The 23,055-nt window shown below is 44.4% G+C and overlaps 1 protein-coding gene across 1 annotated transcript in view; it reads left to right on the top strand.

Moving 5' to 3' along the window:
- The first annotated feature begins 2,812 nt into the window (after positions 1 to 2,812).
- Positions 2,813 to 23,055, top strand: part of Adcy2 (adenylate cyclase 2) — a 410,506-nt gene continuing 390,263 nt past the window's right edge. The window contains exons 1-2 of the mRNA XM_032894822.1: positions 2,813 to 3,049; positions 18,419 to 18,616. Coding sequence (XP_032750713.1) covers positions 2,828 to 3,049; positions 18,419 to 18,616 — 420 coding nt within the window. The 5' untranslated portion in view covers positions 2,813 to 2,827. The remainder of the gene's footprint in view (positions 3,050 to 18,418; positions 18,617 to 23,055) is intronic.

Below are 23,055 nucleotides of genomic sequence, written 5' to 3'. Positions count from 1 at the left end.
TCTTTCCTCTTCTTTTGTCTCTCTTTCAAGAATAAAAACCATTGTAGACTCTGTAAAATATTCTTGGTCCCATGGATACCAAAACACTGATAGAGTAACACTCATTTTTAAATAGTTAACTTCTTTTAGTATTGCATAGGAAACATTGACCAAGGCTCCCATAAAAATAAACACCCCAAACAAAACAGATCCACAAACCCCAATGAAAATTACAGAGGAGGCAGACACAGCCTTGACTGTCATGGTGTTTCCTTCCTAAGACCTTGGTGTATGGTGACTCCATTAAGGCTCAAAGGAGAGGGAGAGCAAAGCAAAGAGGAACGTTGGATTTTGTCCCTGGCTGCTTCATGGAGCTCTGTCTTTCTAAGAACATGGGAAAGCCCTCCAGTGGCCTCAGGGTGCCTACACTTTCCCCCCAGTATCATTTAGTGCATGCATGGTAGGCACAAAATAAAATATTTGTTTAATTAAATGGAAGAATGGGACATTAAACATCTCCTAAAGGCACAGGCAGGGTCTTTCCCATTAGGTTTCCCTTTATTTTACTTTTATAAAATATTTTATAAAATATTCCCTTCAGCTGTCATTCCTTACCACATATGTCATGGACAGTGGATACTAAAACACATTTTTCTGCTACAGGAAAGAAAGTATTTAAGCACTACTGTTCCCTCATTAGATCTCGGATTATCTTTTCTTCCTTCTCGTGTGGGTGAAGGAGGAGGCTTTTTACTGCTATCGGTGAGGAAACGGGAGCTGGAGAGGAGGTGAGTAACAGAAGTTCTTTAGTAGGGAAGGACTGGAAATGCACAGCACTGCCTAACCCAGACAGTCTTGCCCTGGGATGGTTCTCAGCTTCCCCACAGAGTCTGCACAGCCCACTTTGCCAAGCTTCCTGCAAGCGGACCAGCCCTGGCTATTTATAAATTCTATTCATTAGTGCTATTGTTGCTGAACCTTACTTTCGGGATGTCTAAACACCTATAAAACCTGAAAATAGAGGGTTTATGGTTGCTGTCCAGAAGAAAGGGACTAGTCAATCAGAGAGTTTGTGCCTTCAGGAGAGGTTGGGACTCAGTAGGAATGTGTGGTAAAGGGTAAGCTTTTGTTTAGCAGAGGAGGGAGCCTCCATGACAAGTTCGCTTCTACTGTTAGGACCCCCTTAGTGGCAATGAAATGGGAATAGCAGGTGATATAAGAGAAGCCCTCCCATCTGTGATTTCCTCCAGGACTGGGTGTGGAAGGCTGATATGTCCCAGATTTCAAGCCAACTCTCTCATGAACTCCATCCTTGCCCTCTGCAGAGGTTAACAAAGCTGTGTCTTCATCCTTTGGATCCAGAAGACATGGACTATTGTCAAAAATAAAATCCCCGGAAGTCCCTGCGTCTGAGTCTCTGTGCATGGCCTAGGCCCAGCATTTGAGAGATGCAGTTATTTAGCCTACCTGTCCATGCTGGTAGCCAGCTCAGGTAGGCAGGCTGAAGTCAGGGAACATGTCTAAGGCAAGACGGTCCTGGGGCTGACAAAGAATGAAAAATGACTGTTGATGAGGTGTTGTATTTTGAACTCCTTAGAAAATGATTTGGGGAGAAAATGGCTTATGGGTTCTTGGATGGAAGGACAGGAAAATAGGAACCCTCTAGAAGAAGTCCTTTGAAGATCAGTGATTAGACCTGTCATCTAGAAACTAGAAAGAACAACAAAGGTTGAAGTTGCAGGCACAGATGCCTGCCGAGCCTGCCCATGAAGGATCTAGCTAGGTCTCCCATGCCTCGTGCATCTGGTTCCTGTAAGTAGCAAGTGGCATGCATGGGGTGACTGAATCCCAGGTCAACCTTGCCTCCACGGAGGACAATTCCTGCTCCTTGCAACAACTTCTGTGCCATCCCTGCCACACAGAAAGGGTTCTAGGGAGATCTGTGGTAGCAAACACCGAGGTCCACGGGGCACTCACTGCTAAGGTGTGAAGAGCAAAGGGCAGAGAACAGGAGTGGCCACCTGCCTGAGGACCACAGGTTTCTTCAGTTACGGTGGATTGAGGTTCATGGGGGCCGTTCTTTCAAGAGGACTACCACAAGCACTGGCGGGGACCTAACTCCTGCCCTGTACTGGGAGTCAAATTATAGCAGAGAAAGTGAAAAAGAGGCCAAATTTTTCTAAGTAGGGATACTACAGAGGGGCAGTGGTCAGGGATGTGGGACCCCTCTCCAGGGGTTGGGGGGTTAGAGCATGGCAGCCTTTTTCACTGCTGCCTTGTGAGATCATGGAGAGGCAGTGGGAACCTTGGCAGCCAGGTGAGAGACTCGAGGAGCCCAACGGTAGCCCTCAGGCTGTTTTCTGCTGTAGTGGAGAGCAGCGCTAGAGCCCCAATCTGCCTGGCTGGGGTCCAGAAGCAAGAGGAGGGGGCGCCCACTGTGTGGTCTGCGGCACGGAGGAGGGCAAGAACCCAGTCTGCAGCTTTCTCTGGAGCCCAGCCTGGCTGTCGGGGGGGCGGTGGTGGGCGCGGGCCGGCGCCGCCCCTGCGCGGAGGCCGGTGCGCCACGCGCGGGTGGGGCGAGGCGGGCCGAGGGGCCGGGTGGCTCCCGCCCTCGCGAGTGGTGGCGGCGGCGGCGCCCGGGGAGCTGCCCTGAGGCCGCCCCGGCCCCCGCCCGCGCGTCAGCGCGCCCAGCCCGGGCTCTGAGCTCCGCCCGCGCCCGAGGCCCCTGCGTACAGCCCGGGCGGGCAACCGGCGGGTCGCGGCGGCGCGGGGCGGCAGGCGGTAGGCGACCGCAGAGCGGCGCTGCCCGGGCAGGGCGCGCACGGCGGGCGCCCCGCGAGCCGCCCCGATGTGGCAGGAGGCGATGCGGCGGCGCCGCTACCTGCGGGACCGCGCCGAGGCGGCGGCGGCAGCGGCGGCGGGAGGCGGAGAGGGGCTGCAGCGGTCCCGGGACTGGCTCTACGAGTCCTACTACTGCATGAGCCAGCAGCACCCGCTCATCGTCTTCCTGCTGCTCATCGTCATGGGCGCCTGCCTCGCCCTGCTAGCCGTCTTCTTCGCGCTCGGGCTGGTGAGTGGCCTCCCCGTGGCTTCGAGGGGACCGTGCAGGCGACCGTGTCCCGCCCCAGGCTGCTTCTCACCCCCTGCGCCCTGTCCGAGGCCAGCCTGGCTAGGGTGAGAGCTGCGGACACAGGAAAAGTTTCCTTGGAAGGCTTTGCCCAAAATAAAGTTGCCAGGGCGTGCTCCAGGTGGACGGGCAGGGTGTGTGGGTTCAGCATCTCTGCGCCCCGTGGCCAGCTGCGCTTTATCCGGGCGCCGCTGCCCACAGCAGTGGCAGTCCTCCGGCTTCCTTGGCGCGCTAGCTGCCTCCCATCCCTGTCCGCGGAACGCCCCCGGCTCTCTTCTCTGAGTTTGGTCTGGTCATTATTTAACTCTTAAAACAGGCTGCTTTGGCAAAGCAGTTCATATGACAGCCAAAATGAAAACCAGATAATGCTGTGCATATTGGCTTTTGAATCTTAACGTGCTTAGCCATGTAGAGAGAAAGTGATGGAGTGTTGAGCAGATGCCCATGCTTCATCTCCAGAGACTATAAGTGAGCTAAAAATGGAAGGGCCCCTCGCTGCTTTCCCCTTTCTAGAGAAGTGTACTTTCTAGAGTCTATCATGGTTCCCTGCAGATGGTCAAAGCATGTTTTCATCACTGGATGCATTAACGCAGCCCAGTAGCTGATGCCAGTTTTCCTGCTTCATAATTTTCAGTCAGGAATCTTGAGCTGGCTCCCTGGAGCCCTGAAAGGAAATCTGTAGATGGCAGTAACTTCCTCTTAGTGCTCTCTTCTCTTGAGTGTGGTTCAAACTTTTCCCCTCACCATGATTTGAGTGTATAGATTGTGTCCAAGGTCTGGATTAGCCTCTGAGTTGTCTGGTCAGTGGCTAATGTGGGATGTTTCCACTGAACGGTGTTTCCTGAGCTTAGGATATAGAGACATGCCTGTTTTCACCAGTCTCGAGCAGATTCAGCTCACGCAGCCTCAAGGGCACAGAAACTCTGTTAGGTATTTGAAAATTCGTTTTAGATACTCTGAACCATATGGCGGTCACATTATGAGTCGGGGAAAAAAAAGTTTCCGTCATGGCTCAGTTTTCTAAGTGCCCTTACCAGCCTGAGTCCTGTTTTCTGATCGAGTTCCATGAGGTAAGAAAAGATAATCCAACGTGGCAGAGCATGACGTCACTGGCACTCTCCTGTAGCAGGCCAAGCAGGGAGCTCCTTTGATCCTGGTAGCCTAGGTGTAAGAGGAGGGCAGCTCTACCCCTGCCTCACTTGCTTGTCCCTACTTAAAAGCCCAAAAGAACTAAAAGAGAGATTTGGGGGAGGGGAGGGCGGAACCATGGCAAGCCAACAGTCTTTAAAGTCCTCACCTCACTCTCACACCGCTGGCAGGAAAACATCACAGTTGTCCTTTGGAAATGTGCTCCTTCTAAGTGTTTCTGTTTGTGAGTAATTCAAATCCTTCTGGCTGTTTCCTTCCTAAATGGAGAGGAGCAGGTGATGTCCTATTTTTAGTGCCATTAGTCTAGGGAGACAAGTGCGAAGTTCATGTTCCCCAGGGACACTACTTTGTTTTCCAGGTTAGAACGCTCTAACTTAAACCACGTTGAATTAGGTACTCTTGAATGGGTTGGTGAGAAATACATGGGAGGAGTACTTAAGGGACTTAAGGCTTGCTTCTCTTTAAGTTGCCTTTGTTCCTCCCATTTGTCCTTAGAGAGTCCCTTTTACATTTTGCTTAGTTTAAATGTTGGGATGATAACTTTTACAAAGCCTTTGAAACCTTCATAGACATATATGCAATGTATTTAATCACGTCTGACTTCCCTCCCCTCCCTGGACCCCTTCAGAGTCTGTTTCCCTGCCTTCTTCAAGACCACCAAAAGACAAAAGAAAACAACAACAAAAACCTGGGAGTCCAATTACGCTGTCCACGAGTGCATAGCTGTGGGGTTATCCATTGGTGCATGGGAAAGTGCGCCTTCTTGCAGAAGCCATCAGCAGCCAGTAGCTCCTCAGCTGGGTGCAGGACCTCACACCACTTTAAGGGCCATTGCTTTCTCTTAATATGCTCCTCATTCCACACCTGTCTTCATTCAGTGAAATCACTGTAACCTAGGCTGGTGTTTCCTTAACTTGGCTGTCACCTAGAGCAAGGTCCACATATGACATGAAATGGATTCTTTGCCTCCGTGCTCCTGGCTGGCTTCATGCCCACTATGTAAATCTTCAGTGTAAACTGCAGACATGTTCCAGGGAAGATGCCTGGATCTGGTCCAAAGGTTACCTTCAGGCAGGGACTGGGGCTCTAGGGTTCTGTGAAGAGAGAAAGGCCCGAGAGATGTGGGTACTGTCCTCCAATACACAGGAGGAGAGACTGTATGACCCCCTAGGTCCACAAAGATTTATCTCTCTTTTGTTTCTTGAAAAGTTGTAGTCAGCATCTCCACTTTCAAAGAGGGAAACCCCATCTAGATATTGAAAGACAGTTAAGGTAGAAACAGCGAAGGTATGGTAGGGTTGAGTTAGAGCCATGCTTGTGTGGATGGAGATGAGAGTCCTACCCAGACTGAGCAAACACTGACTACTGAGGGGTCTGTCTCAGAGCAGGGAAGTGCCAGTGCCTCTTGGGCTCTGCCATCTCGCCTTGGAGTGCTCTGGAATATCTGAGCCCTTATGTGATTCAACAGTGAAACAGATCTAGGTTTTTGTTTTTGTTTTTTCATGCCTAAAACCTTGGGTAGTTTCTTTCATTCCCATGCATTTGCCTGGTTTTGCTTTCTGTCTGCCCTTCATGAGTTCTCACAGTAACAAATGGGTGGCAGTTTTCTTAAACACAGATCCTGTCTCCTAGTACAACTGGGTCACAAAATGATGCCAGGGCATTCCAAGTACATAGAAATCTGTGAGTTGATTTTGGATTTATATTCAAAATGACAAAGGGAGACTAGGGATGTAGCTTAGTGGGTGAAAGGCTTGACCAGCGTGGAAGCTCTGGGTTGTTCTAGCCGTAGCGCCACATTCAACAGCCATGGAGTTATATTGCTGGAACCCAGGACTATAGACATGAGGAAGAGTACCAGGAAATACAAGGTCTTCTCAGTGCACTGTGAGTCCCAGGTTAGTCTGAGCTACAGGAAACCTGGTCTCAAGGTATAAATGAAAGTAAATAAAGAGGGAAAATAGCAACTTGTCTTTTGCTTTAGTATTGTCTTAACTGACTCTTAAAATTTTCTATCACTTGATTTCAGTCTGTGGTCCATCTAGGCTTCTTTCATACTGACGATAACGTGATGGATCGTTGATGTATTTCCATTATCTTGTAAAAATAAAGGTGACTTGAAACTCAACAGTCTTGAATAATTGCTTGTTTTCCATCTAAAAGTTTAAAAATAAGGTTAATGTCATTCTTGCTAAGAATTATCCTAAGGTGACTTAAATAAAACAGCAACTCTTGGGATAGCTTGTATACCTACATTCTATTGATAGTGTAAACATTTTTTGCTTGCTATGGAAAGTTTTGATAAAAAGCTGATTTATGATTTTTTGACATTGGTTTACTGAGTGCCTACCAAGTACCTCATGGATGATCTTCAAGGTGATCCTCAGAGAGAAAATTTAGACCTAATGAGACCAAACTAAGTTGTAAATATTATGATGTCACTTTGATTTTTAGAGCTGGCTTTCATTACTGAATGCATGAAAACCTCCTTTCAGAACAAAATCCTCTCATTTATTATGTTTGAAATCTGCTGCCAGCTTTTCTCAAAAATTGCCTTCATTGTTAGGAAAGGTTGACATAAATTTTGTTTGTCAAAATACCAGGTGGCTCTGGACATGTTTGTTTTGACTAAAATTTATGATTGGGAGTAGTCACTATTTGAATGGAAACGTTATAGTCCCATAAATTTAAAGTAATCAGACATTTTAATAAAATAGGTCTTGTAACATATCCTGGAGTAAAAATATATACTTTTATTAACTGTAAATATGCAATATGTGCAGCTGAGAACATACCCTACCCTTGTTTACATTGGTACGGTAAGCTAGCCTTTGCAACCAGTAGATGCAAGCACTTTTCACTACCCATTGATTCCCCCTAAGTCCTAATATATCAATTTCTTTTGTGTATTTACTGCAAAGAAATCTCATCTTTCAAAACAAAGACGCAAACAGCATTTGTAGAGGGAGTCTGTCTTGATTGATCCAGTCTTTCAGCACCTGCTGTTGGTAGGAGAATCACCCACTTCTGAGAAGGCTGGAGTCTGGGATGATGGAGACATGCCCCTCCTCTCTAAGGAACTGGGGGTTAAGTGTGTGCTTTTTGTAGTTTCAGAATTATAGGAGTAAAAGGTACAGAGCATTTCCCTAAGAACCAGAGCAGAGGTGGCTCAAGATCCACCCTTTCAAGCATTTCTGTGCATAGAGGCAGTGTTTTCTCTGCAGGTGTTTGTAATTTGCAGCCAGCCAGTCACTAAGTCATCCCACTTACATTTTACCTGTAGTCTACACAGAGGCCAAGGAAAAACTCTAAATTTGTACAGGAATGGTGGTTGTAATATAAAGAACTATCCAGGTAAAACTTGAAATTAGAAGCTTTCCATGGATATGACCTTGTTTAAAAAATGACAGTAGAGAAGAAGGCTTTGTGGTACACACCTACAATCCCAGTGCTCCAGAAGATCAGAGTTCAAAGCAATCTTCAGACACGTTTTGAAGTTTGAAGCGAGCCTGAGCTACGTAAGAACCTGTCTAGGAATATGAAGTGAAATGGTAGGAGTGTAAAATGCTTAAGAACTTGGAGTTTTGACTTTCTTCCTTTCTGTGTTCTGACATCTGTGACCGTAGGTAGACTGTTTACCACATGGGTTTGTCAGATGACATTGCCTCTGAAATAGATGATCCAAATGGCTAAGAAGCATCTCCGGGAGCATTTAATATCACAAGGTCCCTTGGAGATGCACGTCATTGTCCCATAGCCAACTAGTAGTAGAATCGAGAGGAACTCATTCAATACATGCACAAACTTATACCCAGAGGGCCAAACTATTTTTTTTTCTAGGTCATGTAGCTGTAGATGTAGGACAAGATCCATGGGCACTAAGCTTTCCCTCAAATGGTGCTGTGAGGAACATTGCAGGTCCGGAGACTTTCCATCCCTGACTTCCGTAGTTCTCTGCTGGGAATCCCTCGTGCTGTGAAGGGGCTCAGACTTCACTCAGTAATAGTTGCATCTCATACCCCTCTTTCTGTAATGAAGGATGGGCAGAGATACTTCTTCAGCTTGCTCACTGAAATGGTGGCATCTGTCAATTTCAGTATACTAACTACTCCTAGAATTTGCCCCATTGAACAGAGAATCCAACTGCAGCATTCCTGTTGTCTAAGAAGGTCCTCCTTTGAGCCACTCCTTTGAGCTGCAGTTTTTTACTGATATTTTAACGTCATGGACTCTATTGAAAAGCAGCAGCAGTTAGAGGTGAGATACTGCAGTTCCCGGTGTGGGTATTGGTCCTTAGGACAGTAACATGCTTGATCTGTAATTGTTTTGGCATATGTTGAGGCAGAGTGCACTGGGGTACTAGTTAATTAGAAAGTTTGTTGTCATTGAGGCAGTCACTTAACTTACCTCCTTTCTTAAGTCACTGAATATCTTCGTAGCCTATGCTGAGGCTGACACTGTGTTGATACTGTCCCCAGTGGTGCACCTGCAAATGTCTCAAGTCAACACATTAAAGTCATCTCTCTTCAGTTTACTTCTGTGGGATAGCTAGTCCTTCTGGGCAACTCAACTAAGACCCTGTATACTTGTGGTCCCTGTTCCTTCCTCTGTTGGGTATTCACATTCAAGTTCCTGGAGAGTTGAGCCCTTAAATACCCAACCATTATTGATGTCTGCTTCATATTTTAAATGCTTGTGAATTGCACAAGGAAGTTTAATCCTTGTCTTGCTGGGAAAGTTTAGATAGATCCATCAGTAGGTGGGTTTTCTCTCAATTCATTGTGAGTGCAATCAAAAAGGAAGTCACTGACCTCAATGTTGGACACAGTGCTGATCAGGTAGCAGCACCACATACAGCCACTGAGAAGCGTAGCATTGTTGATCTACCTGGATCCAGCCCTCAGTTCCACCCACCCCTTAGAAGACAACCCTACAGAGTTAAATCATCTCTTCTTTCCTCAATTAACTTCCATGAAATAAAATGAATAGCAGAACCATGTAAATGGGTCTTGGTTGTGAGTTAACGATGATATATCTCCTAAGTACTTAGGATAAGAAGAGACATGTAATATTCCTTGTCATTATTGTCTTTATACCACAGAAGGATCTTCATGTATTGACAGACATACTTCAGGATGAAAATAAAATGAATACTGGAATTTTAAAATCCTGGATGTGAAAGACTAGTGATGTGTTTCTATTTATATGATAAATGTGTTCATTTATTTATTCATTATTAGTGTTCAATAAGTAATAACATAATTATTACTGATTTATTTTTAAAGGAGGGACAGGAAAAAGTGTGGATAGCTTACTTACAAGTCACATTTTGACAAAAGTTTAACATTCCCCAACATAAAAGTTTTTGCCAACTTGATTTATATTGTCTTTGATACTTCTCAATGCTGTTCCCTTTGAGAAATTTTAAGTAAAATTACCAAGAGTAGTAAAATAATGTTTACCCGTTGATAACATTAGGTATTAGACTAAGAAATATACACACATACCTGGTTTGCAAATCCCAGGTGGCTAGGGAGAAAGAAAAGAGTTATTGAGTCACTTTGTATGTTTGTTTCTTTTGACAAAATTAGTCCTGTGCTGGTTCAATACCCTCTTTGTGTAAGGATACAACAAAAGCCCATCGAAGGGTAAGGGGAGGCCAGGAAAAGGACTGCCTGGGTCCAGCCTTTTGGCAGTGTTACAAATAATTCCTTTCATGCCTCCCTCCCTAGCCCCTCCATCTCTCTCCCTTGTCCCCTCTCTCTTACTTTGGTGCACACTTCTGTCTAGAGAAGCCAGACTTAGATGAGAGCAGTAGACACAGGAAGAGATATCAACCTGGAAACCACCACGAACCAACTGGGCAGCTGGTTACAGACTCACCAGAACTCTAGGGCACGCTGTTGGAAGGGAAAGGAGAAGTAATACACAAAAGAGAGAAGGAGAGAAAAGGCAGGAAAAGAGAGACAGGACACACACACAGATACACACACACACACAGCCATAGACATACAGATACACATGCACATATAGACACACAGACACATGCATACACAGAGACACACAGGCAAACACACACACAACATACAGGGAGACACACACAGACACATGCACACAGGCACAGACATACAGACACATACATACACAGGCATAGACATACAGATATATGCATACACACATAAAACAAAGACACAAATATACACAGATACACAGGCATGCACACACAGATGCGCACACACAGAGGAATCATGATTATTAAAGATTCTTAGGACAAATTAAATTTCAACCTAAGCTAGTGATTAAAATTATTATGAACATTGAGATATATGGAATGAATACTATAATAGAGTTGAAATATGAAGGAATACTACACAATATAATAAAGACTAATTTTAAAGACTAATTTAGTTCTGGCAGTTTTCACAAAGGTCATTGTGTCTAAGAGAATTGTGAGAGTAAGTCATGTCCAGTCCAGCACTACCAATATCAAAGGTGTGTTGTTTGTTTGTTTGTTCTTTTTGTTGAAGCAGGCTCTTGCCATGTAGCTCTAGGTGTCATATTCATATATATATATATGTAGACTAGCTGTCCTTGAACTCACAGAGATATGCCTGCTTCTGCCTCCTAAAGACTCTTGGTAGAGAAGTTAGTGGATGCTTCCCTTTTGCATTCTTCATATATATCACGGTTTGCTATTGCAGCTACAAGATAGAGCTTGACAGCACCAGCTACCACTCCTGTGCACTCATACCCAACTGAATCATTGTGTATAGTGCATGTATGGCAACGTGTATAGTATGTGTTTTCGTTTCTTTTGTTATTTTAAAGGAATAAGATACAGCATTTTAATATTTCAAGCTAATAGTTTCTTGTAAACATTTGAAAGAAACTTTTGGGCAAATGTATTAGTAGGGCCAATGAAAGCTGCAGATTACAAACTCATGATCAGCTGAGTGCAGATGAAGGGGGTGAGGACATGTCACTGTAGCTCAGACATATGGTGAACCTCAGAGTTAATCCGTCCCTACAATATACTGCAGATAATTTAGGCACAGTAGCCATGTACTTAGGAATTGGGAATAGGTGCAGAGTGGGATTAATCATTCGATTAGCCTGATTAATTTTCCCTTCCTGAGCACAATCCCCCTCGGTTTACATCTGGATTACTTATGTGAAAACAAACAGCCACTAATCCAGGGCAGGCTGCATCTGCCCACTGATTTATTTCCATGCATGGGCTCCATCACCCTCCCAGTGTAAGCTTCACACTAAATTGTGTTCATCTCTTTTCAACTTGCACTTTTTTTTCACTTTATCACACACACACATGAGTGCACTCACAATGCACACACATATATATTAATGAGAGTGCAGTGTAAGAGCTTTCAATGTCACTACAGTGTGAAAATGATATCTATTCAGTAGGAACTGTGCTTGCACCTTTGAATCAGACTCAATTCTTGTTTTAGAAAGATACCATGTAGTCCTGTCCTTGCTTGCAATGCTGGCCAGCAGAAGCAAACACGTTCTTTCTTAGGTTTTCATGAAGGAGAGCAGCCCAGGCTCCAGAACCCATGATGCTGTGGCTAAGCTGAGCTCCTTAGCTTATTCTAAATATATTTTGCACTCACCATATTTTCATTTATGATGGGATTCTCAGGGTGCAACCATCTGAAGTTGAGAAGCGGTGTCACTGTAAGAGACATGTATATATTGTCCATGTACACATTGTCTTTTTGTAGAAAACCAACTTTTACTGATGAGCATTATTATTAATAGTAGTAGTAGTAGTAGTAGTAGTAGTAGTAGTAGTAGTAGTAGTGACAGAAGTGTTCTACTGCTGGTTTTAATTGCCATCTTGACCCAGTTTAGAGTCACTTGGAAGTCTGTCTCAATGAAGGAAGGACTGTCCAGACCAGGTCGGCCTGTGGACATGCCTGTGGGGGATTGTCTTGATGGCTTTACTTGCAGTGGGCATACCCAGTCTACTGTGGTCAACAGCATTCCCTGAGTTTGCCCTGAACTATGTAAGTTTAGGGGGTGTTGTGAGCATTAGTAACTACACATATGTCCACTGTTTCTCTACTCCTGAGTGCCTGTGATATAACTAGTGGTTGCACTGCTATGATAGCTTGTAACCCGGCATTTTGAGGCATTGAACGTAAACTGGTACTCTTGCCTGTACCTCTCAGGTGCTGGTATTGCAAGTTGCAAGTGCATACTATCAAGAAGAGAATTGTATCAAGTTTCATGATAATTCACAACAGAGGTGAATTACTGGGATAAGCATTTCTAATTAATAATGCAGACTACCTACCTGGTCTCCCATATTTTGTATATTTCTTGAAGGGGACAGCACACGTTCCCCAAATCCCATCCATTGATAGCATCAAACTCAGAATCCTGAGTCACTCAGTAAAGGGAACTCATGTGCACAAAGGAAGGTTGGAGAATCATTTCCCTGTATCTAGTTTTACTTCTTTTGGTCTAGATATCTGTAGCCTGAAAAGGCATGCTGTTCACACTTTAGCAAACACTGCATATACAGAAAACAGCCACACTAACTGTACCAAGAGAAAAAATTCTAATTGAAAGGGTTTAACAACCTCATACTCTTTTGAAGTAATTGTGTGTGTGTGTGTGTGTGTGTGTGTGTGTGTGTGTGTGTGTGTGTGTGTGTTGCCTGCATGTATGTCTCGACACCATACATGTTTGCCTGGTGCTTAGAGAGCAAGAAAATGGTGCTGGGTTCTCTGGGACTGGAGAAGATGCTTAGGGACTTGAACCCAGTTCCTCTGGAAGTGTAACGAATGCTCTTACCCTAAGCCTTCATCTTCCAGGTTCCACACTTTTAGTTGGACCTTATCTCTGACTTGCCCTTATCCATTCAGTTTTCAACATAGGATTGTCTGTGTGACAGACAACATTCCTAGCACTGGGCATTTTAGATTGCATGGTGACTGTGTCACCTCTGGTGAATATTCATTTTCTTCTCAGGTCTGGTAGCAGGCTATGAACTGTTTCTTGAAAGGGGAGCAGTTGTTATGAGGTCATAACAAGGACTCTCAAAACAGCAGCTTGGATCATTCAGGAAATACATGAAGATTAGCATGACTATTTACTTCAGGGTAGCCAGCATGGAGGAGCCCTGAAGAAGGTTCAGTGGGAATTTCTTGCTTCTATGTGGCTTCTGGCTAGTGCAGCTAATGTCTGCTCAGTGGTTGTCACCAGCGGCCACAGCTGGAGACAAGTAGAGCCTTCAGTCAGATGAGTGCAAAGGCCACCACCAGCTGTTTGAGAGCCCTGTCCATCCACAGGCATGTCTGACTGTGAAGACGTTGGTGATGGCTCACTTGATGCGTTTTTTGCCTCCCAGACCCCTCTTTAGTTTGGCTGTAGCAGAGAACATAGAATTAAGGATATTGTGGGCAATGCAATTACCAGCAAGACCAAGCCCACACAGGGACAAACCGTTTGGCTTTAGCACTTCCCAGTCAGCACCACCACCACAACCATCCCCCCCCCGGGGGGGGGCTGTTACTGCAGCCGTAAGACTGACACTGTTTCACTATTCTTTTGAAATTAGTTCACAGCTTCTTCTTCCATCAAAGGTGATTTTATAGTTAACTTGCACATAGGAGGTGTTTAATATGTGTTCTTCGTATAAATTTCTAATTTGCATTATACAATGAAAGAACATGGATTTGGAGGATAACCTCAATGTTTTTATACTTTTGAGCAAGTCACCTGATAAATAATTATTTCGTATGGGATAGTGGTTGAACCCAGGGTATTGCAGACTGGGCAAGTGCTCTACCATCAACCTACACTCCCTGCCCAGTATGTGATTATTCCAAATGCCGTGTGCACTGGGAAAGACTTGTAAGAGTATTGTCTTCTGTCGGTCTTTTGGTCAAGCCATGCTTTCTGCTTGTGTTTACTTGGCTCTGTTTTGGTCTTGTTTGCTTCTTCCATTGATAGCTTGTGGGAGGTGCTGGAACCTTCCCTTCTGAGGAGACTGGTTTACTTTTCTCTGCGTACATGTCTGCTGGATACACTTTGAGGGTATTAGCTTTATGCATGTTTATAATGGTCACACTGGAGTGGTAGTGATTTTCTTTTCTATTACCCATTCGTATGAAAACAGGAGTCTCCAGACACACACCTGTAGGCAGTGGGGAGCCTGGCTCAATGCAGGTTACCCTAGGAGAACTGCCACTCATGGTGCTGCTCTGTGGGGCTGAGTGCCCAGAGCCACAGAGTCTGCAGTGGGGCACAGTGAAGGAGGCTGACCACAGCGCTCAGCCTCCTACACTGTGGGACAAGATGCAAAAGCATTCCTGCTTTCATGCTGACTTCAAAGCCCTTCGGGGAAAGACTTTTAATAGAGAGGCATTACTTTATATTAGGGCATCCTTTACCATCTCAGTGGAAACTAGCACTTTTAACAGAAAAAAAAAAGAGCGCACATGAAAAATGAAAGTGCAGATAAACCTATGCTTGCCAGAGTAGCCTGGAAGAGACAAGGGGGTGGCCATGTAACCAGTAAAAGCAATGCGTGTTTAATCATCCTGGCAATTAGAATCCTTACGAAGTTACCAGGAAATGCATCAAAGCCGAAGAACAACATTTTCAAAAGGAGCGATAGCACCCATTACTGTTATAGCAGATAATACCTTTCAGAAAGTGTCCTTTGTGGAAGGCATTCAGTACTTCCCATTTTCTGTGCATTACATCTGCCTTTCCCAAGGCATTTCAGCACAACAAAAGGCATTTCATTCGCTACATTTTATTTTCTTTGCAATGCATGTTAACCTTTTTTCCCCACTGAGGGAGGAGAGGGTAGTGAAAATAAAAATAATTCAGGTTGATGATGTTTCTATGCTTTTATCACCAGTAGTGACTGGTTCTCTATGTGGAGTTTTATAATTTCATCTTGCTTAACACATGGCCATGGGGTAAGTCCATGGCTTTCTTATCAACCATTTGGGACGGTGTGAAAAAGGAAGAGGATGGTGTCATTTAAGTCTGAGAGAATGCCTTGATCTCATTTACTTAGCCTTAAGAAAAATATGTGATGCACCTGGCAAGACCTGGGGAAGAATGCAGTTTACAGGTTTTTACAAACTTTGATGAATGCCCATCTCTGTTTTTCCTGACACCGTATAAAAGGTTCTATTTTGTGGAGAAGTCTCCATTAAACCCCACTCAGAGCTGGAGTTCATCAGCAGATGCAGAATAAGTGAACACTGTCCTCTTCCTGTTTTCCAGTAGATCCAGGGTTGGGCAAGAGCTGGGTCTAGCCTCATGAGAAGCAGCTGACTATTCTGAGCCCCTGGCCATGTGGGGCCTTGGCTGGCTACCAGGCAGGTCTTGCTGTGCAAAGTTGTTGCTGCTCTGCTGGTGTGCATAATGTTTTTGGTAAAGTCACCCACCTAGTGAGTAAGAATGTACCCAACCAACCACCAGGACAGCACTGTGGCTTAAGCCTGCATGGACTCAGGCCATACAGAGTTCTAGCATGAAGAGGTGGGTATTAACTAGCTAAGGAGCTATTTGGCAGTTGACAGCAACTGGGAGAGGGAGTCAGTTTTCTTTAAGGGCGTGGCCCCCTGCTGGGTTGACCTCCCTCCAGTGAAGGCCACACATCCAGTAGGATGGGTCCAGAATAAACCGAACTTGATGGATAAAAAAAATGGAGGCAGAGTTGGGTGGGTAGGGAAGTGGGGATAGCACTGGCACAAGTCGGGGTGTGGGTGAATATGCATTGTACAGTGTTCTCGGAGAACTAATAAAAATGAAAAAAAATACAATTTTTAATAAATTTAAAAGAAATTAAAATATTTTGTGGGGAGCTTAAGGATTGTGCAAACCAGCCACAATGCCACAGTGACTAATGGAAATGCCACCAAATGCAAGTTACAGCTAGTGATCAGACATTAAAAAACAAAAGAATAGAGACTTAATACTTAAACCACAAATAGCATAATTTCAGAGCCAAGTAAGAGAACAGATCTTAGTCATCTTTGCAGAGGACTCCTCAGAAGAATGCAATGGGCAGGCTCCTGTGGACCCCTCTTCTGAAGGAGCGTCTCTCTGTCTTCCTGTTCCTACAGCCCCTGGCCTTTGTTTTGCAGTTGTGCATGTAAAAGCTGGTAAAGTTGAATACTGTCTCTTCACTTAATTAAATGAAACAAATGAAAACCTCTTCTAGACAACTAGTCTTGTGGCTATTTTGTCTATCGAGTGGCTGGTTGCTCGTTCTCAGCTCAGTTCTGCTCACCGTGACAGGGTTAATAGGAAGTCGGTTTTCATGGCCCCTTGTGTGAGCAACCATAGTCCCCAGCAGGTTACCTTCAGACGCCATGCTGCAGGTACTATGTTGGCTACTAGCATTGTGTGTGTTGGGCTCTCATAGCCTAGGGCTTGCCCACGCCCCTTTGCAAGGACTATCATGGTGTCTGGGCTAAGAGGGCAACTCTTAGCCATCAGAGTCCTGATGATGGGTGAAGAGGTAAGTGGATCGAGAGAGTAAATAGAGAGTAAAATTTGCTAGTTTTCATTAGCCCTTGAAACACTGGTTCTTCTGAACTGTGCAAATTCACCCCTGGCTTTTTTAAACTTCTGTCTGCTTCAAGCAGAGGGCTGGGCCCGCGTGGCACATAACAGCAGTGGCTCCTTGGCCTAGAGTCCTGCTTTTTTGGTCATTTGTCAGCTCCTCCACTTTCTCAGTTTTCAGAGGCACTGGCATGTGGCCTGCCTCAAGGACTCATACAAGAATCAAAGACATCTAAACATGTCGGTGTTTAGACATGGAAGTACCACCAGGCGCGGCATATTTGTCCCGTTCGTCTTACTACCTTCCTACACGTACCATTTAGCACACATGTAGCTGAGAGTTCGGGAAATGGAGTCAGCCGGAAGGCGTCTAGGGCTCAGTGCTGCTTGGACTCCATGCAGGGTTTGGCTGCTCTGTTCTGCCCTGTGGTTAGTTGCTTGGGATTTGGATGTCTCCAGTGTGAGGCTGTTAGTGGGAGAGAGCAGCTGTGTGCCCCAGATCACCATAGGTGTCCTCTGGCTGGCGGAAACCTTAGTTTACTGCTCTCTCTACCTTCTTAAAATTTCAGTGGAGTTCTTATGGTCTTGGCCATGTGGGGATTAACACGCCTACAATTCATGTGTTAGTGACTGTAGATGTTTGGGTGAGGATTAAAGACATTTGTTTTATGTTCTGTTCCCTTCCACCCCAGGACACAGCCAGCTACCAGGATTGCAATTTCAATCCTTTCTGGTATAATCAAAGGCAATAAGGTGGTTATGGCACGACTCTGGTGTTGTATATAATTGAAGTGTGTGTGTGTGTGTGTGTGTGTGTGTGAGAGAGAGAGAGAGAGAGAGAGAGAGAGAGAAAGAGAGAGAGAGGATAAGTATTAGCATATGAAAATTAATTTAGAAAATGGCACCACTAAGAGGCTAATAATAAATAAATGCCCATTTCCTTTTCAAGTAGTGGCACCAGAGAGGTGGGGGGAAAGAGAGGAAAGGCTCTGGGGCATTCTCTTACATTCTTCCCGTACTCAGACTTCTATATTTAGCACTTTCTGTTCCTTCCCTATTAACCCATGATCCCTTTAAAATAATAATTGTCATGCATTAAAATAAAAGCTAATCACTGTGGACATGGAAGTAATTCAAATGTGGTTCTTCTTTAAAAAAAAAAAAAAAGTAAAACATTTCAAGTCCATTTGGTGACTTAGTTGCTGGTGAGCACAGTATGTATGGTCCTCTAATCCAGACAGGGACATTCCTTGACTGGTCTTATTGTCCCTTGGTGTTGATGGGATCGTGCGTGCCTCCACTCACTTTTCTTGAAGTTGATTCTGTTATGAAATCTACTTCTTCATTTCTCTGGAAAACCATAACAGTTTTCTGGAACTGGCTATTCTGCTAGTTTAAATAGCCAGCATTGCATGATCTACTCAGAAAAAGACATGGTCATTCAATTTTAGAACTTGGAATTTCTTTTAAAACTTTAAATCGTTCTACTTTGGAAACAGTTTTCAGCCCCCCACGTTTGATGTTGATTGACTCTGGGACTGTTTTCTAATAAGTCCTTGCCATTCTGCCTCCAACTGCATCTTCTGTTTCTGTTTCTCTCCACAGGAGGTGGAAGACCATGTGGCATTTTTAATAACGGTTCCCACTGCCCTGGCCATTTTCTTTGCCATATTCATTCTTGTCTGCATAGAATCTGTGTTCAAGAAGCTACTCCGTGTGTTTTCGCTGGTGATTTGGATATGTCTGGTTGCCATGGGATACCTGTTCATGTGCTTCGGAGGGACCGTGTCTGCCTGGGACCAGGTAAAAAAAATCACACACCTTTGTGGATTCTGTCTCTGGGCCTTAATTCAAGCCTTACTTGATAATGTAGACTTCATTCTAGACTTGACTAAATGAAAGACATGAAGATTTAAAAATATTTTTATCTTTTAATTGACAAATAATGACTGTATATTATGGATCGTAATGTGACACTGATGTAATCTGTATGGTGATAAAAGTCAAGGTAATTAGCATATCCAATTAGCATATCAACACCTGACTGGATTATCCTTTTTGAAGTGAGATATGATGAACAGACTTTTTTGAAATAGAGTTTTGGGCTGAAGAGATGGCTCAGCAGTTAAGAGCACTGACTGCTATTCCAGAGGTCCTGAGTTCAATTCCCAGCAACCACATGGTGGCTCACAACCATCTGTAATGGGATCTGATGCCCTCCTCTGGTGTGTCTGAAGATAGCTACAGTGTACTCATATGCATAAAATAAATAAATCTTTAAAAAGGAGAGAGATGGAGTCTTACTATGTAGACAAGGCTGGCCTAGAACTCACCACATGGGCAGGGTAGACTTAGATTCTCATGGTCCTCAAAACTTGACTTCAAGTTTTGTGATTAAAAGCATGGACCACAGCACCTGGCTCTTTTTAGCAATTTTGAAATATCTAATCTATTATTATTGACTGAAGTCAGCATACTGAGCAATAAAATCACTAAATCTCATTCTTCCTGTCCAGTTGAAAATGAAATAATCCAGGCACAAAGAAGAAAGTCCTTTGAAATATCTATTGTGGAGGTGCTTGGTAGCAGGGCTCATACAGTGTCTATTGGAATTCATCAGTTCTGCTGGCAGTGGGGTGGGTTGGTCTGGTCTCTGGTCCTTTGTTTGGGGAGTGCTGCCTCTGTTTGGTGCAGTCTGGAGTTTACCCCCATTGATTAGTGTGCTCTGACTTTTCCAGACTGCTTAACACATAAATTCCTTCTCATTTACACTCACTTGCTTTGGAAAGACAATTCCAGCAACCCTGCTTTTGTACCAACATGATCACATCCTGTGAGTAAGCTTGCTTCCTATTCCTGTTACAAACTAACCCCCATTTTCACTCCTGCTCGGGCTCTTGACTTAGAATCTGCCCATGTCTGGGTGATGTCATGTCTTAACAGTATGGTCTAGCCAGAGATATTACTCAGCACTTCTGCTGTGCAAATGGCAAGTGGCTCCTCTCAGCAACTATCTGATGGCTTGGTTGAATGATGCATCGTGTAGGTAATAGGTGTGGATTGAGGATAGGATTGAGGATAGTTAGTCAAGGTGCCAGCTTAGTTTTTATAAATAAAACATGAGGGTGGGGTGGGGAGGGGAGAGGAGGAGAGAGAGAGAGAGAGAGAGAGAGAGAGAGAGAGAGAGAGAGATATTGAGATTGATTCCGTAGCCTGAGGCTCTTCACAGGTAGTAGAAGATTCTAAAAACAAAGCAGAGAAGCTTTGGGTTGAGGAGAACAGAGAGGACCAACTGCATCAGAGGCTGATGGAGCCCCAAGGTTGATACTTCCTAGTGTCCTTTCTGGAAGGCCAATGCCCCTTCCTAGCTCAAAGCATTACATTTCCATGCAAATCAGTTTGTCATATTCAATGGAAAACCAGTTGGTTTGTGGAGTTACAGTTTTTTGAATTATTGACATTTTGCTTTGCATGAGTTAAAGCTCAAGTATCTAGAACAAGAGTGAGAGAGAGAGAGAGAGAGAGAGAGAGAGAGAGAGAGAACATTGAATTAATAAAAGAATACCTAGAGATTTCAGACTTCCCTGTAGATCTCTTCCCCATCTGAGGCAGCAGAATGTTTCCTATAAAGTCTGAAGATCATTTATGTCTAAGACTTTTACTACTTTATAGAACTAGCAAAATTTCCTGGATTTATTCCTAGGCTCCTAAAGGTTATTATTTATTTATTTATTTATTTATTTATTTATTTATTTATTTACATGTCAGATGCCTCCCCCTCCCAACATCACATGCCCACAGAGTCCCTTCCCTTATCTCCCCTCCCCATCTTCTCTGAAAGGGTAGTGGTTCCCTGGGTATCATCCCATGCTGGAGCACCAAGTCTCTGCAGGATTAGGGCATCTTCTCCCACGGAGGTAAGGCAGCCCTGTAGGAGAAAGGTCAGAGTTCTCTGTGTCCTTATGCCTCCACTGGGGGTCCTGCCTGGCTACAGGAGGTGTTCTCTTCAGGTTCCATGTCTGCACTGTTAGGCATCTCCGCTAAGGTCACCCACATGACTCCTCCTCTTCTATCCCTGGTCTCTAGGACTTCCCTCATACCTGACCCCTGAATCTATAGATTTCCATTCATTCTTCTGGCCCTCTGGTCCTCTCTCCTGCCTCTCTCCACACCTGATCCTGATGACCCTCCCCCACCACCACTTGCCTCCCCATCTCTTCTCCCATCCAGTTCCCTCCCTCCCTCTGCCTCCTCTGACTATTTTATTCCTCCTTCTAAGGGAGCTTCAAGCATCCTTGCTTAGGCCTTCCTTCTTGTTTAACTTCGTTGGGTCCGTGGGGTGTATCATGAGTACCTGTACATCATGGCTAATATCCACTTATCCATGAATATATATCCTTTGGGATCTGAGTTACCTCACTCAGAATATTTCCAAGTTCCATCCCTTTGCCTGAAAAAATCATCACGACTTTGTTTTTAACAACTGAAGAGTGTTCTATTTCATAACTGGACCACATTTTCTGTATCCATTCTTTGGTTGAGGGACATCTGTGTTGTTTCCAGTTTGTAGCTATTATGAATAAAGCTGCTATAAGCATAACGGAGCACATGAACTTGTGGAACTTTTGGGTATATGCCCAGGGGCATAGCTGGGTCTTCAGGTAGAACTATTTCCAATTCTCTGAGAAATCACCAGATTCATTTCCAGAGTGGTTGTACTAGCTTGCAATCCCACCAGCAATGGAAGGGTGTTCCCCTTTCTCCACATTCTGCATCAGTCAGAATGGCTAAGATCAGAAACTCAAGTGACAGTATGTGCTGTTGAGATGTGGAGAAAAAGCCCCTAAAATTTTTGTTGTTGTCTTATGAATGGAATTTTGAAATTACTTTTTCTCCTGCCTGTGTTGCCATATCTATTGTTGTTGTCCTTGCCTAACTTATAACATACATATAGGTAGCATTGTATAGGCCGAGCAGGTTATATTTAGGAGTGTGTGTGTGTGTGTGTGTGTGTGTGTGTGTGTGTGTGTGTGTGTGTGTGTGTGTGTATGCATGCAGGCATCAGAAATTAGTGAAAAGAGAAGCTATGAATTTGAAAAAGGAGGCAAATATGGAATATGGGAGGGTTTGGAGGAAGGGAAGGTGGGAATGATGTGTTTATATTATAATCTCAAAAACAAAAGAAATAATAAAATTATTACCAGTAAAATAAAATGGGTGAATGAAACTTAAAAAAGTTATTTTACCTGATTTTTTTTTTTATTAACTTGAGTATTTCTTATATACATTTCGAGTGTTATTCCCTTTCCCGGTTTCCGGGCAAACATCCTCCTCCCCCCTCCCCTTCCTTATGGGTTTCCCCTCCCAACCCTCCCCCTATTGCCGCCCTCCCCCAACAGTCTAGTTCACTGGGGGTTCAGTCTTAGCAGGACCCAGGGCTTCCCCTTCCACTGGTGCTCTTACTAGGATATTCATTGCTACCTATGAGGTCAGAGTCCAGGGTCAGTCCATGTACAGTCTTTAGGTAGTGGCTTAGTCCCTGGAAGCTCTGGTTGCTTGGCATTGTTGTACATATGGGGTCTCGAGCCCCTTCAAGCTCTTCCAGTTCTTTCTCTGATTCTTTCAACGGGGGTCCTATTCTCAGTTCAGTGGTTTGCTGCTGGCGTTCGCCTCTGTATTTGCTGTATTCTGGCTGTGTCTCTCAGGAGCGATCTACATCTGGCTCCTGTCGGTCTGCACTTCTTTGCTTCATCCATCTTGTCTAATTGGGTGGCTGTATATGTATGGGCCACATGTGGGGCAGGCTTTGAATGGCCGTTCCTTCAGTCTCTGTTTTAATCTTTGCCTCTCTCTTCCCTGCCAAGGGTATTCTTGTTCCCCTTTTAAAGAAGGAGTGAAGCATTCACATTTTGATCATCCATTTGAGTTTCATTTGTTCTAGGCATCTAGGGTAATTCAAGCATTTGGGCTAATAGCCACTTATCAATGAGTGCATACCATGTATGTCTTTCTGTGATTGGGTTAGCTCACTCAGGATGATATTTTCCAGTTCCAACCATTTGCCTACGAATTTCATAAAGTCGTTGTTTTTGATAGCTGAGTAATATTCCATTGTGTAGATGTACCACATTTTCTGTATCCATTCCTCTGTTGAAGGGCATCTGAGTTCTTTCCAGATTCTGGCTATTATAAATAAGGCTGCGATGAACATAGTGGAGCACGTGTCTTTTTTATATGTTGGG

The sequence above is a fragment of the Rattus rattus genome, chromosome 2 (assembly GCF_011064425.1).
Source record: "Rattus rattus isolate New Zealand chromosome 2, Rrattus_CSIRO_v1, whole genome shotgun sequence".
NCBI lineage: Eukaryota > Metazoa > Chordata > Mammalia > Rodentia > Muridae > Rattus > Rattus rattus.
Note: the sequence above shows the minus strand (reverse complement) of the source record. Positions and strands in the feature narration are given on the sequence as shown.